Raw genomic sequence first — 22,310 nt, 5'->3', positions numbered from 1 at the left:
ATGTAACTGAGAAAAGACAGCCAGGGCACTGGACTCATCCCTTCCTCTCCTCTCCCATGGGCAGGACACATCCACTTGTCAAATTTTTCTTTTGCTGCCATAAATAAAAGTTAAACTGCAACTTACCTTGTCAAATGAGTCATTCCATGGTTTATTATTGCTACTCAGGAAGCAAACCTAAACTACAAGCATGGAAAAAATACTATAACTGCTCTAAATTGTGTTTCTGCATGGGTCCTCAGACAATTTTTCTTAAGTTCTAGAGCACTGACCCCAAAGCACCTATGACTACATTTTTATGAGCATGGCAGACTGGTGGAAGAAGGCAGGGACAATCCTAAAAGCAGTGATTACAGTAGCATCTTAGGCTCCTGTATCCATGGAACGGAGTTACACCAGCTGTTCTATTGCTACCTATGTTGAACATCACCACCATCCTGCAGGGAACTGTGATCTACAGCTTTGGAAAGTTTGTTCTAGAAAAATCCAAAGGATGAACTCGTCCAATCCATAAGCATTAGTTTCTGGACCACAGATCACAAGCGCAGTTATGCAGGAGACACCATGCAGAAACTGCTGTACTCTTACAGATGCTACGTAACACAAACTTAAATGCTCCTGGTAAAACAACATAGCAGAATGAAGTCTGAAACTGCCCACCTACATGAACTCATCCTATAATTAATTTATTAAAATAGAGAGAAAGGCAAAAGCTAAGTTCTTCATTAATAACCCTAACCAGAACTGTGCAGCAAAGATAGAAAACTCAGCCAGTTGTACTAATTTTAGAATGTTCTATTATGGAATTTAGTGCTGTAGCTGATTTAGGGAAAGTAAAAAGAAAAAAATCTTTCCAATCGTCAAATGAAAGAGGTGAATTCATTTATATATGGCCAGCTTTCCTTAACACTTTGAACTAAATTGCTTTTATTTGGGGCTTTTAAGATTACGTTTGTCCTCTTAAGATTCAAACATTTTAATACCTGTCCCGTATCTTGTTAGGATCATTAATTTATTTTAAATGAAATGTAAAACCCAAATTTTAATTAACTGAAGATATTAAGGAGCCTAAATCACATTTTTCACACAGTTTTTAGCTCACATGATATGGTAAAACTCCAGCTCTGTTCTCTGCATTCTGCCTCTCTACAACCATCTCGTCAACTTAACTGGCAGATTGTTCTTCCTAACTTCACAGCCTAATCTGGTACATACTATTGTTAGTCCCTGTTAAAGAGATGTTCTACTCTTCCCCGACCACAGCTGCATTTCACCAATGTACAAAGTGATTACAAAATATTTGATGCATCACAAGGTTGCTGCGAAATTCAAAAAGAATATCACTGCAAGGAGTCTGGAGCCAAAATGGTTTACTACAGTTATGAACCATCTAGGAAATGTGCTTTTGCAAAAGAATAGCTTTTTGCTTCCCATCTGCTGGTGGAAAAACAGCCTCTTACTACGCATAAGAGGTGAATTACTCAATCTTCTGATTTACAGGAACAGCCCCATAAAACTACATAGAAGAGTCCGACGGATTTATTTTTCTACCTTCCCTCAACTCAAAAGAACATACTTTTTGCTTTCTCTTACTCTCTTTTCCCTTTTATTTTCCACACCTCCCTTTCCTTGCCTGGTGCTTCAAATACTCTGCCACCAAATGGCTAGAGAATTAGTAGGAGCAAGAAGCTGTTGCTTGAAAGAGGAAATACAGTGCAGTAACACATTTAGTTTTATTGGAGGCTCATAATGTGAATTTGTGTCTCACAAGCCATTTGAACAGAAAGCCACTCAACTTTAGAAAAGACAATTATTCACAGACAATAGAAGAGAGGGTCAGGGATCACTTCAAAAAACCAACACTTTTTTTTATGAAGTCAGGATAAGGAAACTCACACACAGACTGTCCAAACGCAGTCACAGCTTTGGGGCCATTCGTGTTCTTTCAGCTTGCTTCAGCAAATGTCATGGTTCCTTTAAAAACATCTTCCTGCTCCTCAAAAAACACCAGTTTGGCAGCACAAAAGCTGTCCACTGAAGTTTTAAAAGACCTTTTTATTAATCGAATAATAATTCTTTCTGCTGTTATTTAACCAGACTGTCACTTCAAAGTTAGAAAAACCTAAGAGGTGCAATTCCCCTGTTTCCAAAGGAGGTGGATTCCTGTGGGCCATGGTGAGACCCTAGCTTTTTACCCCACTTCCCACACATGCAGGTTTTGTTAAGCTGTGCTGATTACCATTTGCACCATCCCTCATTACCTTACTCATTCTGCTATCACTTGTTAGCCATGCAAATGAGCATGTAAGACACAGAAACAAACAGCATGTGTTTATGTACTCTTCACTTAAATGCCACAAACTGTCCCTTCCCAGGTTGGTATAAGTCTTCCTACAGATTTGCATCCTCTGCACCTGTCCCCCATTGCAACGTGTCTCTGTCCCCCCCAGCCATCCCTTCTCCCAGAGCCACCACCCTCATGGCAGTGCTGCTGCCATATCCCTGTGTGGTGCACTCACTGCACAAGTGCTCATTATCCTGCTGGCAGCTGCCAACCCCAGCACCACATGGCTCAGCTCTGCCTGCCCCCTCCAGCCTTGACTCAGCAGGCTGCTTTTAGAAAACTTGCAGAAACTTAGCTTCAGGACTTCTAACACACTGTCAAAACTTCTTTTAAATCAGCCAGCATTTTCAAAAGTGTTCAAGGTATAAAAAGCCCAACTGCATAATCCCCATTTCTTTAGGAAAACAACTTAAAAAAGCAGAAATATAATTAGAACATTTCCATTTGAAGGCAAAAGGAGTGAGTCCCTCCACAGGTTTTAGAAAAAAGAAAAAAAAAACATAAAAGCAAACAAATGAAAATTTCTAAATAGCTTTAGTAGTAGCTATTAAAAAAGCATTGCTCACAAAACTGATAAATAAGCATATTTCAGGGGCTGGATCAGAGACTGATGTCCTGCTCATTGGCAATACTCCTTCATTAGCCAGAAACTCTGTTTTGTTACTATAGTTACTGTCACTACAAGTGGCCCTGACTAAGGCATGAAGTATTTGTTACATAAAACCTCAACGCAACTGCAGCCTTAAACTTCAGAAAATACCAGCTCTGTGCTCAGTCCCACTTGAAAATTCTATTCCAAGCCCAAACTCAAAATGCTTTCATACCGAGTGCAGTGTACTCTTGAGCAACAGTTTAATAGCACTATTTAAGTGCTGAAAACATAATCCACATTGTTCACAATACACACTACAACTGTGAAGGAATTTAGATGAACTGTGCAATGAGCAAGGGGAGCAGTGACTTCCTCCCTAGGGAATTACACTCTTAGCAGTGCCTGTGAGGTGCAAGAGAAACTGGCAATCAACCTTAATAAAATTTGCTGACAGGCCATTGAATTTGATGGAAAAAAATGCTTGTAGCCAGTAATAGCACCATGTAGAAAACACGTATCCTGCAGCACTGCAATTTTTTTGTTTCATTATATTTTTATCTGCTTAGTTTGATGAAATTTAACATCGGGAAGAAAAAAAATATACTCTCTTCCTTGGCCTTTAATATATTCTGGTTTCACATAATTTTTTTCTTGTTCTTCTGGGGGATATTTTCAACCAGACAAACTGCTATTATGGATAATCTTGGAAAAGCAGCTTATGAGATCCCCAGTGAAAACAGGGAGATGACAGAACCTCACTTTTTAAGGCAGTCATCTGATGCTGATACTCCAGTACAATGCACCAGTCTGCTTCAGGCCACCTGCACCATTCTCAGCTGTTTTTTCCCCTACTTGGGTAGGAGAAAAGAGTGTGGCTTTCCTTTTCTTCAGAATGAAATCTAGACACTAAGCTTTTTCTTAAAAGGTCAATAGCCCACACAGAACCTGCTCACAAATGACAATAAGCAATTAATAAGTACCGAGGTCAGAAAATACTTCCGTTTCTACACTTGCTTTCCTGCAGTAAGCATTGCTCAAGGTTTGGGTCAAGCCAATGATCAGGGATATTTCTACTACAGCGCTACTTAGTCAACTTCTGAAATGGCAGATGTAACCATTTATGCTACATATTTAAGCTTTAAGCAATTTGAATGCTACTGAAGCCCGGAAAGGTATCTTCTCTTTCCTTTCCACCCTTGGTGCTGACACCCTGTACTATTCTTAGCGTGCAAAAATCAGTGGTGTTAATTTCAGAGTTCACACATCAGAGAAAGCATTTAGAATTTATTCATTCATTTGTGAGAACCTCTATAGGGCTTTGTTCTTAATGACTGAGCAACACATGTGACATTATTTGCAACCAGCCTTATAGCTTATTACAGCCTCGTAAGCGCTTAAGAGCAAATCTGCCCACCCTGAGGCATAAGAAACATGATTTCCTTAAGGTGCTGTTTAGAAACAGAATTGCTTCCTTGGTTCTTCCATGTAATAACAATGCTCACAGTGACATCTAAAACCATGATTCCTGTCTCTTGCAAGTCAGGCAACTAATCCCAGACTAAAGTCCTAGTCTTTGTAGGCAAATAATGAGTACCTGATGGAATATGCAATTTGTGAGTGCAGCTTCTAGCTTTTTGTGGCGCTGCAACTTTAAACTGTACTGTTGCATAGACCGTGTTAGAGAAAAAAAATAAATTGTTGTTCAGCTACAGTATTGCTTATGCCCAGAAATCCCAGATTCAGGGTGCATGTTGCTATACCGTACAAAATGAGACACTGGCTCTGCCACATACAGAGGTCAATTAGATGAGATCAGTAGATATTGCCATATTGCACTAAAATACAGCTTTTGAAACAGAAGTTTGCAGGAGATAGAAGTGGAGAAATTAGTGAAGTCTAAGTTAATAACTACTGAACAGCCGATAAAAACAACATTGCAAGGATTAGACATGTTTTGAGACAGCAAGGCACTTGAAGAAGTTATTTTATTCTTTTAAGACTAGATTGACCTCTAGAACATCAAAAAATCTGTACTAGCATTCTCTACACATTTTCCAGTGTTGCTATCACAGCTGCTGAGCTGAATAAAATCCCCCTGCAGCAGATTATTTAGATGCTGTCTTTCACAAGGCTTAAACAATAAACTAACATTGCAGAAGTTTAAGATGTTTGTTTCTACATCCCCTTAAAAATTAACTGAAAGACTAAGTTTTAAGTCAAGCTTGCTTTGCTGTCTTCCTTTCTCTCTCTATCAGTTCATTCTGCTTAAACAGGGAAGGTTTGATTCACGTGCATTTTGCTTCTGCAAAGTTCTTTGTGTTTTTTTAAATCACAAGAAATGTAATGGGGCTTTGCTAAAAAGCAATCTCACATATGTAGGATAAAATATGTCTGCAAAACTAAGAAATGCACCCTGTCTAGGGCTGTGCAGAGAAGGGAAATGACACCAAAGACAATAGGCTTTCAAATGCAAGTTTTCCTGCCCTGCAAAACCACAGATAGTGCACATGACACACACTTTAACATCATTATCCTGCAGGATCCCCCTTCCACTTCCCCACAGACATTTTCACAGAATCATAGAATCAACCAGGTTGGAAAAGACCTCCAAGACCATCAAGGAGGACTATGCCCCTGCTATGCAAACCTGGACATTTGCAGGTGGCCAGTGAAACAACAGGCAACTGCTGGTTGCCACCGAGAAAGAAACAACATAATTCCAGAGTTGCTGGTAGAGCAGGCTTCAATCCTTATTATATCTGAAAATCATCTAGTGTGAAAGCCCCAAAGAATGCATATATATTGCCTTTTTTTTTTTATAGTGGACTTGAAGAACAAAAATCTTTTTCCATTTGGCATTTCCAAACTGACAATGTGCAGGCTCTTGATTAAGATGGAACATAGTTTATACTCCTGGCAACAAAGGAGACTCCAAACATTTCCATCTGCTTTAACAACAGAGCAGTAAACAAGAATATGTACCATCCAGTTTAGTTTCAAAAGAATGTTTTCCATTGAAAGATAATTTAGTATATATATCCTGACTTCTATATGTAATTGTATAAGAAAAAGCATTAATTCACACAAACACTTTGGATGCAAAAAACCCCAAACAAACCATAGACCCTTCCAAATAATAAACTCTCAATGTACTGTGCACAGCTCTGAACAAACCTTTCCATAAAACAGCACTATAGTGGTGGCTCAAGGTAGAGGAAGTCTCTGTGCTCTCCCGCTCAGGAGTCATTCCTTCTCGAGATGTAGCAAGAGCACAGATTAAAGCAATCCTACATAGATAAAAAATCCTCCAGGGGTGAGATCTGTACAGATGGATGGCAGCAACATGAACTACCCCAAATGAACACTGGTTCCATGCCACCTACCAGTGGTTTCCCGAGGTGCATGTTACTGCTAACTTTGTTTTAACACAGTACATGGGACATGTAAACCTTGGAGACTGCTCTGTGCAGGCCAGGAAAATCTCTCACCCTTTTCCTCTCAGAGTCCTTGTCTGCTAAGTAGTGCTAGTTACCACGGATGCTTTGCCTGCCTTGCTGGCAGTTGCTGCAGCTGGATACAGTCGGGCTCACCAATGCTCAGCTGAATTGCTGCTGTGTGGTTCAAGGCAGCCCCCTGGGTCCCAAAGGCTCAGGGGTGTGAGCACAAACAGCGGGGCAGTTTGCCCACACAGATCCACGTCTCTATGGAGACTCCATTTGCAGCAGCCCAAGGAGCTGGGCTGAAGCCAGCCCCGCCATATCTCTGTGTGGAGCAGCCCTGGCAGGGTGGACATAATCATTTGCAACTGGTACTCCCTTGTATGCACCAGCTGTTTCTTGCTACTGGTGAGGATGGTCTAGCAGCCAACACCTAACAATTCTGCATCCTTATCTGGCAGGGAGCACCACTCCTCATGGTGGGGCCACAGCTGCTGTCATATGCAGCTGGGGTGGGAGATGCTGTTCATCCTTCTCCTCAAGTGCCATTTTTGCAAGGCCACATCATGTTGGCCTCTCAAAGCACTTCTGCTGCAGTGGTGGGGGCAGGGCTGGAGAAGAGTCTAAAGATGATCCACACACATATATAGTATTCTTTTGTTTCATGTTGAGTTATGTCATTTCTACTTTATTATATTGCACACTTAAACATTACTGAAAGCCAAGCAAAAGAGTTTTTCCCTTTTCCTCCCAACACAACAAGTGCCTGCATTTTGAAGAATCATACAAAATGACTGGTTGATGAAACTCATGGGGTGGGAGGCAGGGCTTCCACCTTCACCCAGTAGCACAGCTCCTTGTGGCTCCCTTGCCAACTAGCCATCTCTCCTCTTTACTACACAAACTGCAGTGACATGTATACTTTCAGCTGGGTTCAGACCCCACTGTACTATATAAACTACCAACAATAGAAAGACGTTGACTCTGTCTTGAGAAAATACAAGTAAAACTATAGAATAGTCTTAAGTCATCACAAGTGCTCAGATGGTAGATACAAACGGCCAGACTTAAGGAGAGGAAAAAAATAAAAGAAAAATAATATAATAAAATATCTAGGAGTCTCTTCACTTTGAATTTCAGTTCAACTGCTTACTGTAACGAACTTCATTTGAGTTGTTAGTTATCAGCCTTCTGCCACTTTTCCAGCTGATAGAGACATATGGAAAAGAGGTCACTGCATTTATTTCCAGCAGTTCACATGTCCAGCCACAGTACCCAGAAATACAATTCTGTGTCATACTTACATCGTGCTGGGTTGCATTTTCTGTTGGTGTACGTAGGAAAAACTCTGCTAATGACTGCGGCACTTGAAGAGACCACTTAACTCTCCATCCTCATGTTCCCCCTTCCTCGTAAAATACAGCCTTTATGACAAACTTACTGCTAAGGTACATACATAACAGAAAGCTTCAAGTCAAGGTAAAATTGAATAAAGGTGAGTAAAATGATTCATATCTGCTTTGCGTTGTAAAAATGTTAGCATATTAAGAAATATGTCAGGATATTTTCAAAGACACATCGGTAACAGAACTTCAATGTTACAATCTCTCTCTCTCCATGATAACATCTCCATCTATCATTATCTTTCCTTTACTGAAACTAAAATATTAAATAACATGAATACTGAGTAATATCAAATAGTATGACTTGCCTGATGACATATCTGGTTCTGCAGATATTAATGACAATGGCAACAGAAGCTGACTTACCATCTAAGAGGCAATTATTACTAGTATTTCTAAGAAAGTGAAGAGTAAAGACTTTTCCCGTTCTCAGAAGGTGAAAATCACACTTGTGGTCGAAAAATTACCATACTTGGCTTCTGTTTCCTTGTGAGTTCTTCAGAACATTTGAATCAATTCCCCTCTCTTTTCTTTTTGAAGAAAATAATACAAATCAAAACACTTTGTGCTCTTCTCATTAGATAAATAAATATTCCTAGCATCTCAGAGTAGAAGTCACTCAAGTCTGAATATCGATGCCTCTCCATATTTCAGGATCTGTGTTTTCCAGAAATGATTATCATCTGTAATTCTCAGTGAATCCTAATAAAGCTGATATTCTTCATTCTCAAAAATCAGTTCCCCTCCAAAAAAAATGAGACTCTTAAGCACCCTTGCATTTGAGGCTTTTTAAGGGTCTCAGAAAATCCAGAAACTATTTCCCCCTATTTCTCTAGTGATCAGCCTCTGAGAGCCTCAGAGAACAATTTCACATTACTGGATATGTATGTTTAACAGCAGACCTTCCACAGCTTTCACCTCCACTAGATGTAAAGAGATGAAAAACAGACAAGCAGAGCATTTTGTTTCCTTTCTTTATCCATATGAGAGCGCCTCAAAGGACTTCAGTTCAAGAAGATTCTAATCATGTTTTCTAGCAGAGGCAATGTCTCAAGGTGCTAATAAAAGATGGCAGTCTATTGAACCTGCTGTATACATGTGGGGAAGGGAAAGTTTTTTCCCATAGCCGGAAGGGGAAATTTAGACCTAGGCTTCCCACAGTAACACCACCACCTTTCTCCCTTGGTTCTCTTTTTGATTTCCAGGCAGCAAGCATCCTTAGGTCCTCCTTCTGATCTCCATGACACAGGTCAACCCTTGGAGTTCACAAAACTGCCTGGTAAAAACACAGGGATCTCAATCACTAAGTCCCTCCTCACCTTGGATAACTTCTACACGCATGTACTACGGCTAAACTCCCATTCACAAAGGTCCTACTGATAACTTGACTTTGCTGCCCAGATGATACACACATGCTATTTTTCAGTATATTCTGGCATTCAACATAGACACTTCCTTTGACTATAAAGCAGAACACATTGCAGCTGTTCAAAAGCAAATGGCATGTAGCAGGGAGAAAAGTAAGTGTTGGGGGAACCAACTCATTGTTATAGCAGATATACAGAGCTTTGAAGTACAGAACCTCTGGCTGGTAACTCAAATCAGCCATGCTATTCCTGAATTTTGGAATTTATTCTTGAATTTCTGAAGTGAAGCCTATGCATTTGCATGACTAGTGTTACCTCTCCAACATCAAAACAAACATCTAGAAGCACTGCTGTTGACTATAAAGGTCTTAAATGTATGGAGGCAGTAGACATTTACTCAGGTAGTAGAGGGAAAAAGTTATTATGAAATGAAATTGACTTTTCATCCAGAAGAAAGATTTGAACTGTTGCTGCTAAGGTTGGAAAACCATGTAGCTGTTCCTTCTTTTCATATGATACAAAGAAAGCAAGTCTGCAGTAGGCTCCTCTTTAAGCTCCGTTTAACTCTTTTTATTCATATCCTGAACTCTGTGCTATGAGGGAATGGAATTCTTCCCAAGTACCACTGAATCCATCCCTATAATTTTAAGATGGATTCATATGTACATTAACACAAATCCATTCCTGGCACAAACAGACATGAAACAGCTAGGGGGACATTCCTTCCTGCTGCACTAAGCGGGTAGATGGAGTGCTATCATGCTCATCTGCTGAATTTTTGTCTTAGATCAGACTGTGACCCTTAGAAAAGCATGCATATGTCAATTTGAACCTGCCAAAATAGGAATCCAGTCTTAGATACTGTAACTCATGTTGTTTCTTCATCATATTGGGGGCAGGGGGAAGGAGAACAAAGAAAAGAAAAAAAATAAACAGCTAGAAGTGTGGAAATAAATCCTAATCCAAAAAAACCACTCTCAGATTTCTATTTTCAAGGGGTTTTTTACCTTTAAGTACCTGTGTTATCTTTAATAAGAGTCAGGAGTCTACCTTAAAGCTTTCCCTTTATATATTTGGCACACAAATACTCAATATCATTACTAGTTCCACAGAGTATAGTCCTGATTATTGCAATATTTCATCAAGGGTTTTTTAGATTAATTTTATAAAAACAACAAGGAATCATAACATGCCAACAGAAGCAAATATTATAAAGTAAAAAAACCCAGCTCAACCCCTCTAACTCCGCATCTTGCTTGCTTAAGTGGATCATAGATGCCTAACATATTTTGTATTCTTGTAGCACAGTACTGCCATATCACTCAGGTACATACTTCTGTTTTGTATTACTCTGTATTATTGTCTGGGGTGTCAATAAAAGAAATAAGAACATTTTTGGGTTACTCTTAGCAGCCAGAATGTGGACACACCACTACAAGAAGTCAGCTTACAAAAGGTCTACTCTTACAAGTTTTGAATATCCTATTTATAAAAGTTGTCTAGCATGATCAAATGCTACAGCCAAAACATTAATCTATTCCTGCTTTAGATCCTCATATCTTACACCCTCAAGGAATTCAAACAAAACAATATTCTGAGAATTTTAACAAGCTGTTCTATCACCAAGTCTGCTCACAAGTTGCACCAGGCTTCCTTGCCTCTTGCCTAATGATGAACTTGAATCATATAAATGGGCTGATCTCATTCTCTAAAGCCATACTTCTAAAGCCAGGAGGGGCCACCACCATTTCTGTGGGAAAAGTGGTAAAACCATTCTATGGCATGTGCATCTGTATTACCTGGGGGTGAGGTGAGACGGACAGAGGTACAACTCGATGCAACAATTACAGTGGAGACTAGCCACAACACAAAGGTGTGCAAACCATCAACTGAGAGACAACTGACTCTTTATTCACCATGAAGATTACAGGCAAGAAGACAGGTCTACTTTACTGCTGTTAACAATATTGCAGTACTCTATGAGTGCCCATAAAGATATGGCTCAAAGAAACCACGAGTTGTTTATTTTCCACATACAAGAAAGAGCCTGACAAGCAATGGAAAAAGAATTCAAACTGGAAATGCCAGTTTAATCATGCATTTGAGATCCAGATTTTACATCAGGGTTTTTTAGAGGTGAGTGGAAGCACCTGGTAAATGACATTGCTTATATACCACAGAATGGTTCTCCCCACAGTAAGTCTGCACCAGACTATGACAAATAAATCTTGCCAGACGATTACTTCATATGTCCTTAATGAAATTAACGTAGAAGTGATGAATTCAAGGACATTTTCTGTCAGTAAACCACGTCTAATCTAGAAGTGGACTTTGTATTTTGAGGGCTGGCTATAGCAAAAAGGACATTTCTGCTAAAACAACACCAACACCAAGACAACATACACAACTCCCCATGAGAAACTTACTTCCTTTTTTACAGACAGTCTCCAGGATACACATTTAATATTTCTTGGCCTTCTGAGCTTTTTTTGCACTACATTTACAGTAATTACTTTCGTGATAGCAAATATCTTTGTAGAACAAAAGCATTTGCATTTGACAACTAAGTTGCTCCAAAACACCAACCCACCTGGGTTTTTTTGAGTCTTTATGTGCAGAACAGCAGTGCTTACTGAAAGTTCTGTTATTTCTCTTTATAACTAGTTTTGAGACTCTGAAAGCAACAGAATAGTGACTTACAGTTTAGAAAGAGGAGGAATATTAGCAGTTGTTCATTTAATAGAGTTACAACTCCTCTGCAATATGCAGAAGTGCTACAGATATAAAGACGTGATCATTTAACAAAACATTCACCATTCACATTGGGCAGCAATTAGAAGATGCTGCACATTATCTCAGAGGATTGTATGTTCTATCTTAATGGGGAGTCATACAGGAGCAGCAAACCAGCTGGTGAACAACAGAATAGTTTTGATAAGCTGTCTGGGAGCAATACAGTATCCATGAAATTGATATCCTATTTCCAACTTTAGACTTCATACAGACATTAATTTTTTTCCAGTGCTGGAAGCTAACCAATTAGAGCTAAAAGATGACCAGAGAACAAAACCATCTCTGGAAGAGTGGATGACTCAGGGAGGCAAAGTCAATTTTACACAAGCAAAACTGGAAGGAGGAAATAGCTGAAGATAAAGGACCATGTTAGACAGGCTCTTCGGTGGGTTTTGCAGGCTGCCAGACCCGTGGGACTTCTGCCTGGAACACTGTGAGGTGTGTATACAGGCTTTAAAAAGGGAAATTCTTTCTAAATAAACAATGCATTATTTTAAGAAGATCTCCTGGAGAGCAAGAGGGGTGCTTACTAGTATTATTTCTTCCCTGAGACAAACCTGTGGAGGTAATCACTGCCAGACTCAGGGAGAACACTGACCAAAAGGTTGGCCTTTGAGTTGGAAAAAAATTGAAGGAATCCATCTTAAGGAAGGCTTATGATTAACAATACTGACCTTGAGGGGAGATACCTAATGCTATCTTCTCACCCAAATGGGCTGAAGACAGTGCTTTAATATACATACCAAAACCAACTGTTGGTGTTGCATTCATTAACTGCTTCTGAAACCACACTATCATTGACAGTGTGATAAAACATTAAGTTTTATCCTGGGCAGTCTCCCCCCATAGGTGTCAGCAATTCTTCAGACGATAAATTCCATGTAAAGGTTGCTATTATTTCTATCTTTTACAGTAATAGCAAGGCAGTGTATTTCTTCCAGTTCACTCCAGCTTGCAATATGTCCAATGCAGATAGCTCTCATTCTTCCTTTATGCAGTCTTCCTTTGTCACTGCTTGACAGTACATTCAAGTGTTCAAATTCAGTCATTCACTGACTGTATTATAATGGATTTGTTACTATATGCCACCTTTCAAGAAGCGATCTTGCCAAGCTCATTTTGCGCTTTTTGGATATTCAGCTCTCCATCAGCTCAATCCAAAACACTGCATCTCTCTGTATTCAGTGCCTAGGTTTTGCATCCCTCCTCCCTACGCACCACATCAACCTCTGAAATGCCAAGTAAATGTTTAAGTTTAAACACATGAACAAGGGACACTTTCAGATATATCTGGGTCAATATTATGAGCTCCATGCCAAAGGATGTTGTGTGTTAGCTGAGCAAGGCAGTATATTTTTTTCAATTGCTTCAGCCACTAGCCAACCACGTGAACTATCCTGAACAAATTCTTTTTTAAAATTTTTAATGAAAGAATTTAATACAAAACCCCAAAGAATATGATATAAAAACAAACTCATCTTAATTACATACAGAGACCAATGAAACAGCATGAAATGTCTGTCGTTTGGGCCAGCTAGCCCTTAAATTTTTACATAGTACGCTTTCTTTTATTTAGGATATACATCTAGGCAATGTTTCTGGGGGTTTTGCCATCTACAGAGCCCTAAGGTCCCTTAATGCAGCTTTCATCATCCTTTCTTGATACATGCCATCAAACTCTATTTCCAAAAAGAGTTGTCACTAGGAAGGGAGCCCCCAGGCACCACATTACACAGTAGCCTGGTTCATATAAATGTGAACTGGGAAAAATAATCAACCACTTTTAAATACAGCTTTTAAATCATGCAGTTGAACTAGCCTACACTATTTACATGAAACATCTTGTAGTCATTCCATACAGCAGTAAAATTTATTAGCATTTTCCTATAAGGCAGTAACAACTGGAGCTACACAATAGCATCAGGTCTTTCTCCCTTCAAAGAGATTTTACAAAGCAGTAAAGTCCTTCTAGCATAAACCGTACTAGAAAGCCTGAAATGGTTTCAGATTTGGTACAAACTATAGATGTAGTCTGTTACTCTTCTTGCTTTTCCCTTCCTCATTGGATTCACATTCTTTTTTTCAGAAACACTTTTTTCTTCTTTTAATTTTTTTTTCCTGCCTTGCAAATCTATATTCTTTCTCTGTTCCTTCACTCATGAGTTATTTGCGGGCTGGTTTAGAGAAAGACCCATACAGACAGAGGGTAGTCACAGTAGCAGAGGCAAGAAGCCAGCCCCTACTCCTGCACCTGTGTGTATCTGTGAATGAGTCCCACTGTCAACCGTGTCACACACCACTGCGCATGAAAGGAGCAAAGAGGGGCTCTTCCAAGGGCACACACTTCAGCTAGTCTGTGTTTAGGAGTAAGCATGAACCTGTGGCTTCCCTACCAATACTAATTGTCTTTATCAAAAACAGCCTATTCTGCTATTTCTTGGCAAGGTCTTTCTGCACATGAGGACTGGCACTGATAGAAGCATAAGAGATAATATTATTTTCAGCTTTGGGGAAATAAGATTACCAGACAGCACAAAGGCAACCAACCCAGTAATCCTCCGAGTACTTTGCATACCACGTTTTCTATGTTTTGCCCTCCCCTGAAACATAAATTATCATAACTGCTGGAGGAAAGATGTAGGATTTGAAGGACCAGCTGGTCAACTGGACATGGCGAATACTCTTTTCCTGACATATACCACCTCTTCTTCCTCAGCCACCTCTGTCTTATGTATCTTTAAGTGTCTATAGTCCTCAATGAACATCTAACCCTTGACTGCACAATGTCACCTTGGACTGTAAGAGGGTTTTTTCACTATCTTTAGTACTTTCAAATGCTAAAATACAATTTATCACCCACTGGGCTATTTCCTGCTTCAGTTACACCTATGCTCACACTCTGAAAGAGATGTTGGCATCATTTTAAGAGATGCCATTTCTAATTTTCACTTAATTCTCAAAGATGTGCACTGATAGTCTTAGCTCCTCAGGTACATAAAGTAACTAACCTCAAAAACTCAGGCAGCAAAGCTATTTTAAATGGCAACGTGCAGTTTACAATAAAAAGCATTATATGTTGATATAGCACCACAGTTCTAAAAGATCCTAAAGCATTCAAGCTGACATTTAGACAGCCTTGATCTTACTTGTGACCTTCCTTTGCTCAGGTTCAGAAAATATCCCACCTGACTACTGGACTACGCTTGTGGAGATTGTTCCCTCTCTCCATTGAGAATGCAGGCTGTCTAAAGACAATGCTCATGGGTTTAAAATGCCATTTAAATACAGGCAATTCTGAATGGAAGTTGGTCTTCCAGCAGTGCAACAGGATTTTCTGCAGTTTGGCTAAGAAACTCAGCTGGTATGCAATCACCAGAAAATATTACAGAAGCTTTAATTTTTGTACAGAACAGACAAATTTGTTGTTTTGAAAGGTCATGGCAGTAAATCGCATGGAATTCAATTTACCTCCCTCAGATGGATGAAGGTCTGAGTCAAACATAGAACAGTGGAAGCCTTTGGCTCCAAGAAGTCTGTGCTGATTCAGACCTGCTCTTAGGCAGGCAAACCATCCTTTCAGCTCTGCATTATTACAGCTTCTGATTTTCAACTGATCTTTTTCCTCAGCTGTGCTATTGTAGCAAATTGTGCCATAGATGAACATCAAAGCAATGGTCAATGCAAGAAAAATTTGTTTGTTCTTAACCAGGAACTTACCAAATATAAAGTTATTTGTGAAACAGAGATCATCATAGTTGTCTCACACTCATTTCTCCACGTGTAAAGTGAAATATAAAAACTACAGGGAGATGCATGGGAGACAATATCATCAGTACAATACAGAAAGACAAATACTGGAAAAGCAAACAAGCACAAGGATTAGTTTCAAAAACAGAAAGACCATGAAGGCAAAATCAAAAGAATACCCTGAACATGTTTTAGCTTCACAGTACACCCAGGAGGAGAGTGCACACCTGTAGCACACCTAATTTAACAGGCTCCTTGTGCATAACTGAGAACAATAGAGTTAGTGAGCAGATCATTCCTGACTGGATGTATCTCACGAGGCAGTAACTCTTACCTAAAGCTTTCTGGGTATTCAGCAACAGCCATGTTGATAACATCCAGTGCATGCTGATAGTGCTTCTGAGCTGAAAAGAGGAGGGCCAGTAGATGAAGTGAATTCATGTCATCTTTGCACAGTTGTAGGGCTTCTTGAAGATGGTCTATAGCATCTGAAATCTAGAAGGAGATGGCATAGAAATAAAAAGAGAACTCAGTACTCCTTCAGTCCTACATTTATACCTCAAAGATAAGAACAAATACAAATTCTGAAGAAATTCTACTTAGATGTCTTCTATTATTCAAACAGTTTGCCAAAATTAACAGACTGCACTGCTTGAAAAAAACAAACATTCTAGAGAAAGGAGTCTGCAGCATTACTAAATCACTGCTTATAAACAAGAGCAGCAGATCTGATCCAATCAACCCCCTCTTACTTTGGCTTGGTGATTCTATGCTGTAAACAGAAGCACTACAGAGGCCCAATTCTCAGCTCTATTTTCTAGGATGGGTGGCTGGCTCTTCACCTGGGGGAGAGCATTACACATTTCTGCTGTATTTTGTCTCTTGTAATAGCTGTACAAAGCCTTTCATGATTTGGATCAAGAACATAAAAATTGAGTTTGAATGTTCAAGGGAAACACTCACAACAGTAGCATGTCATTAGAACCAAGTCTCATTTGGCAGAAAACTTAACATCTATAATGAATGCAAGTATATCACATGCTCTTTGTGATCCAGTACGCTACTTTAGGCTATCTGTTCAAAAGGGAACTTCTTAGCAGATTCTCTTTTATTTGTTTACCAATAAGTTTTATGCAGAGGATTTTTTTAAGATTCTCTAGTGCCTGAAATTACCATTACATACATTATTCCAGATCTGTGTTTGGCTCTGGAAATCTGCAGAAAACAAAACGTGAAACTGTGTAAATTTCTTTTCCTCATGTATGCTTTCCCACTGCTTCTCTTATGGATGGAGAATGTAGTTCCTTCTTCCCTACTATGAGAAGTTCCCACCTAGCAAAGTTTTGCAGACATTTTTCTACGCTGGCATATCAACAGTGTCAAATTCCCACTGCCTCCACAGCTCTCTCACAAAAACAAGTAGCACATAACTAATGAAAGCAACAATTACACTGCCTGCAGCTACAACAGCAGTTGCTGATTATCTAGATCCCAGGTATGCTTCTGGGAGCATGGTATATATATTCTATTCGTGGGACAACTTCATCCTAATGTCCAAGTGACATTTCACTCTTGCTGTTCATACACGAGCCACAGTACTTAACTACCCTATTACTGGTGACTCCATGCAAGCCTGGAGATCAGTGTGACTGCTCCAGACATAACCCCAAACTGGCATCTGGCCCACAGTGTCAAAACTGCTGAATGTCCTGGCTTGGATTCAGGTTGGGATACATGACTGAGTGCTCAGCTTTAATGAATTACTGCTTGTCAGTGGAGCTACTTTAACCACATGTGTTATTACAGCTTACTGCAAAGGTAAATGCATTGGCGTAAATCACCAGTGTTCCCCCAGCAGCTCACTAGAATACATTTTTATACAATGTAAAAATACTAGCAATGACAAGACAACTTGAAACCAGAACAACAAGCATGAAAACTATTGTGGGCCCAGATCTGCTGTCCACAAAGTTCTTCAGTAGATATATCAGAGATATATAAATTGACTTGCTAAAACAAAGCTGCTATCAAGACTCTTCTTACACTCAGGACTAAAAACACCTCCTATTTTTTCTATTCCTCTGTCTCAGACCTGCACAAGTAGTCATAAAGAAGATATAAGCTTGGAGAAAAGTAAGTTCATTAGAAGAAAAAGAAAACCTGTAAACCAGACAACTGGAGGGGACTTTGAACAGCCTGTTCCGGCTGACCCTGTTTCGAGCAGGGATTGATCTGGCTGATCTCTAGAGGTCCTCTCCAAACCCGATTATTCTATGATTCCAAGACTTGGGAAGGTGATCCTAATTTGCTAGTATAAATCAGACAAAGAATAATACTTGCAACTAGTGTCTTTAGTGAGGGGCTTCAAAATTGTAAGGGTACTTGACCTTACTTGCATGTGAACATGCAAACTGAGTCACAGACTTTGCTCTATGTGTTGCAAGGGACTTACAGCCACACAACTGCAAGTCCATACCCCTAACAGAGGCCTGCCATCAAAGAAGCTCTCCGACTGTGTTGTAACATCCATGAAATAAAGCTGCATAAAAGTCAGTCGTGGTCTCTCCTACAAACCTGTGCCTGCTGGGCAGGCAGTCATATACTGCTGATATAGACATAATCTAAAATAATTTCCCCCTGTTCTGTAGTATAGGGCCTGCAATGGTTACATCTCATTTCAGTGCTTCCCTCTAGTACCATCAGAGTCACAGGGAATGGCTGGTTTTGAAATTTAATTACGCTTCTCTGGCACCTAATTGTTTAACTTGAGTCCAGAAAGGTTCCTTAGTGCTCTAAGACCATTAGTGGCCTACACCGTTCTGCTGCATAATTAGAAACACTGAACGAAAAACTTTTAATTATATGAACTCTATGCCTTTATGGGAAGCATTATATGAAACAACAACCTGCAACAGACCAGAAGCAATGAAATACAAACTAAATTTCTAGAAGAACAAAAGCAACATATCTGGCAGCAGTCAAAGCGAACTTCTTTTGAAAGCGGTATTTTTATTTAAGTAACTGTATAATATGAGAAAGCTGGAAGCTGGCAGCCCAGATGGCACCCTGAAACTTCAGGGCTTTATCAGAGGTAGGCTGCCAGTTTAAAATTCCCTACAAGCACTGAGCTTTAAAGTAATTTTATTTCACCTGGACTCCAAGTCCAAGTGAGGCCTGTAACTAGAAGATGCTGCACTTCCCTGATTTATCTTTCTGTTAACAAATATACCACACATTTTGCATGGCACACAGGTAAATTCACATCACACTGATCAGGAAGCAAAGATGCCGCAGTAGGCCATAAATAGCATCTTGCAGCACTACCAAATATAATGATGCAACATGGATTGTTTAGGTTGCCTCTCAGAGAATAGGATTTATCTCAATAATGCCATATGTTTCCTTAAAAACAATGTTGGGATGTTACAATTATAGGTATAAAAAGGAAAACAGTATGAGTGTTAAAAATAATTCCCAACACTAGAATGTGCTTGCATATTTAAAATGGTAAATGAAATAGAAACTTGTAAAGAGGAGTTTTCAGGCCTTGTAATTTCACATCAGTTGACAGTTACACTTAATTAACCATTAAAACAACCCACTCCATCTCTTTTTATAGCACGGGGATTACAGAAAGGAGACAGCTTTATCGACTGGCAAGAGCTTCCATTGAAAACAGACTTGCTACAGTCCACCAGAACTTCAGGAAAACTGGAATAGATGCATCTGCACATTATTATTTAATTCTTACTACAAGCCATTTTTGATCACCAGAAAAGTCTAGGCTAGGATGTAGGCAGAAAAGCAGCATGCTGCTATTCAGCAAAGAGGCACTAGCTGGTCCAGAAGAAAGACAGAGATCAGAACTACCCACATCCAAGCAGCCACTGAAAGAAGCATCTCTTGATACCTACTAAAAAAGAGTTCCCCTTTTGGGGCAAAGGCAGCAGTCTCTCCTTCTTGAAATGAAACTAAAACCTGTAAAAAATAACTGAAATATTTTCTCTGGTCTCTTAACTGATGTTTATCTCAGTTTTAGATCCAGACACTCTGGAAAGCAGCAGATGTTTTCTGGATATTGCCACTTGAAACTTGAGGTCTGTTGGAAGCCCATATGAAATTGGTGAGACTTCCAATCCTCAGCTGCTGACCCCTCGCTGTCTTTTCCTTCCTATTTTCATGCAAAGAAAGGGCAAATCAGATCAAGTATTAAAATGGTATGAAACTACAAACGTTGTTTTTATGTATTCAATACTGATTTACATGGAATTCAAGGTCAAAAACACCACCACCCCCAAAATGAAAAGGGAATCAACATTTAAAATTAACAAGAACGCTGCTGACTCTCTAGAGTCATTTCCATAGAAACTGGCCTGCTAAAAAACAAGGCAATGCATTAAAATCAGTGAGCTTTAAATGCTCATGCTACCTTGTTTTTGCTGATCCAAATGCTGTTACCACAGAAACAGGAGAAGCAGCCGAACCAGCGGCCGGGAGTTGGGAGTTACAAGTTTCATTTGTCAATCGGCTTGGCCGGCTGCCAGCCAGGCACTGCAAGGTGGAGATATCCACTGCATCAGACACTGACCTTGGCCTCATGGCACTTCAACTTTGGGGGAAAATCAGACTGAGACCTCCCTTACAGAAGAGGGTATTTACTCTGCATTTTGCTGGAAAATCCACCCTAAAACACTGTGTGGCTGACCTAGACCCTCCAGGAGCCACTGGAGTCTTCCCAGTGACTCCAGTTGTCTTTAAGACACGGACACACACAACACACACATAAGCACAAAGCACATCATCATCATCTTTCATTTTGGTTGCTGCTGGTTTCAACTGCCAGCTCCGCAGGAACCTTTTATAACCATTCCTCCTCTTGTCACATCCTCATCGTATGTCAGAGGGAAGCTTATGTTTTTCCATTTCCCCTTTCCCTTGCCCAGTGGTGACAGAGACAAGTGCTATTGGAAATATTTTACAGCCTTCCAAGGAAGACGAATTGCTGCAGCTTGGCACTCTACCAGTCAGCTACCTTCCTTGCTTTGTTCCATGAAAACACTCTCTTATCTATGCAAGCTGATACCTAGATTTTTCAGTGCTGGGTAAGGTTACCTCCTTTATTGATTCTGACTATGGAAACAAAAAGGCCTATTCGTTGAGAAAAACATTCAGGTATTATACTATAACCTACTATGTAGGAATGGCCTGATTTGTTGGTACTGTAGCATTGCTTGATGAAAGCCCTGTGATGTTCAATAGTTAATGCAATCTATCAAAAAAGGTATCATTTATCTTTCAGTTAATCAGAAAGAGAATATATTAGATACTTTAAATAATTAAAGATATTAAAAATGCATTACCAAATGTTTATCATTAAGTAAACCGGCAAAAGAAGAGCAGGATATTTTACAGCAGTCTAAAAATAAGGATGTCTCAGGTATCTCCTCTCTCTCCAAGCATGTGTTAAAGATTTATGGCTCACTTGATGGGAGAAGAGCAAGAGCAATATCGCAGGGGTCAGGCTGACACTACATAATACACTTAGATCACAGAGCTATGCTAACAGAGGCAACCGGCAGAACATCAAGGATGAAAATACACAGGTGAAGTAGACAAAAGAGAAAAGTGAGCACGAGGACAAGAGACTTAATGGTAAGAAGAGAAGGGAACGGAAATGAAGAAATAAGACAGATGAAAAAACATTGCAAAGACAGGCTGCAACCAGAGAAAAACAAAAGGTAACAACTTAAAAGGCAGTGGACCAGTAACAGTGAAAACAACAAAGAGCCAAGGACCACAAAAATCTTGATTTTATTTTTTAGGATAGCAGTTGAAAATCTGTAACGCTTTTACTCATGGCAAGAAGCAGAAGAATCAGCAGGTCAATCTCCCCTACGAGGCAAAAGCTGTGAGAGAAAGAAGGGTAGCTGGATATTTTTTAATGAAAGATCCTGAGCAAACTGCATCATAAAGCAGCCAGTAGGCAGATGAGAAAGTTAAATAAGCCATTTTAATTATCCTTTCTTATTGCATGCTTTCTCACAACACACTGCTCTCATTATGAAAGGGTTACAAAAGTGACATTATCAAGAGGGTGCTCTCTTGGAACAATTAGTTTAATCTAGTGAACACACAACTCCCCTAATTAGCTCAGGAAAGTAAGGATCCAACTGTTCAGCTCTGTAGTATAGACTAAGGAGAGAAAACTGCAGCAAGCAGAAAGCCTGCCAAAGAAGGAAACTACGATGAAGAAATTTCAAATCTAGCTAGAGAGGCATTTAAAAAATAGAGGCTGCTCCAATAAAGACTTTGGGTTTTAAACAGAAGGGACAGAGAAATAAAACACAACCAAATTTTAAGAAGGGGCAGAAAAATAAAGCACAGCCCAAATGGTTGTGTTTTTTTCCTGAAAGGCAGTGCAAAGTATTTTCTTATCAGCTTAATTTTTATGAGTTAACACCTGCAGCAGCATTCAAATGGCAACTAATCCCACTCACTGCAGAGCTCCAACGCTTGTCAAAGCCTAACGTCAAACGTGTCCAAGTATGGAATAAAGCAATCCCCAGTGCAGGGAGTGTGCGATCTGGCTGATATAGAATCGGGCAGTAACGAGAGAGGCTTTGGAGC

General features: G+C 39.7%; 1 protein-coding gene across 7 annotated transcripts in view; it reads right to left on the bottom strand.

Moving 5' to 3' along the window:
* The window catches only part of TTC7A (tetratricopeptide repeat domain 7A), a 175,907-nt gene that overhangs the window by 76,393 nt on the left and 77,204 nt on the right, over window positions 1-22,310 (bottom strand). For all 7 annotated transcript variants that reach the window (XM_039379115.1, XM_027748906.2, XM_039379114.1 and 4 more), the window contains one exon: window positions 16,018-16,178. In XM_039379115.1, the coding sequence (XP_039235049.1) occupies window positions 16,018-16,178 (161 nt within the window). The remainder of the gene's footprint in view (window positions 1-16,017; window positions 16,179-22,310) is intronic.

This window comes from Pipra filicauda, unplaced genomic scaffold (genome assembly GCF_003945595.2).
Source record: "Pipra filicauda isolate LSUMZ 115617 unplaced genomic scaffold, ASM394559v2 scaffold156_size1729456_pilon, whole genome shotgun sequence".
Classification (NCBI taxonomy): Eukaryota; Metazoa; Chordata; class Aves; order Passeriformes; family Pipridae; genus Pipra; species Pipra filicauda.
Note: the sequence above shows the minus strand (reverse complement) of the source record. Positions and strands in the feature narration are given on the sequence as shown.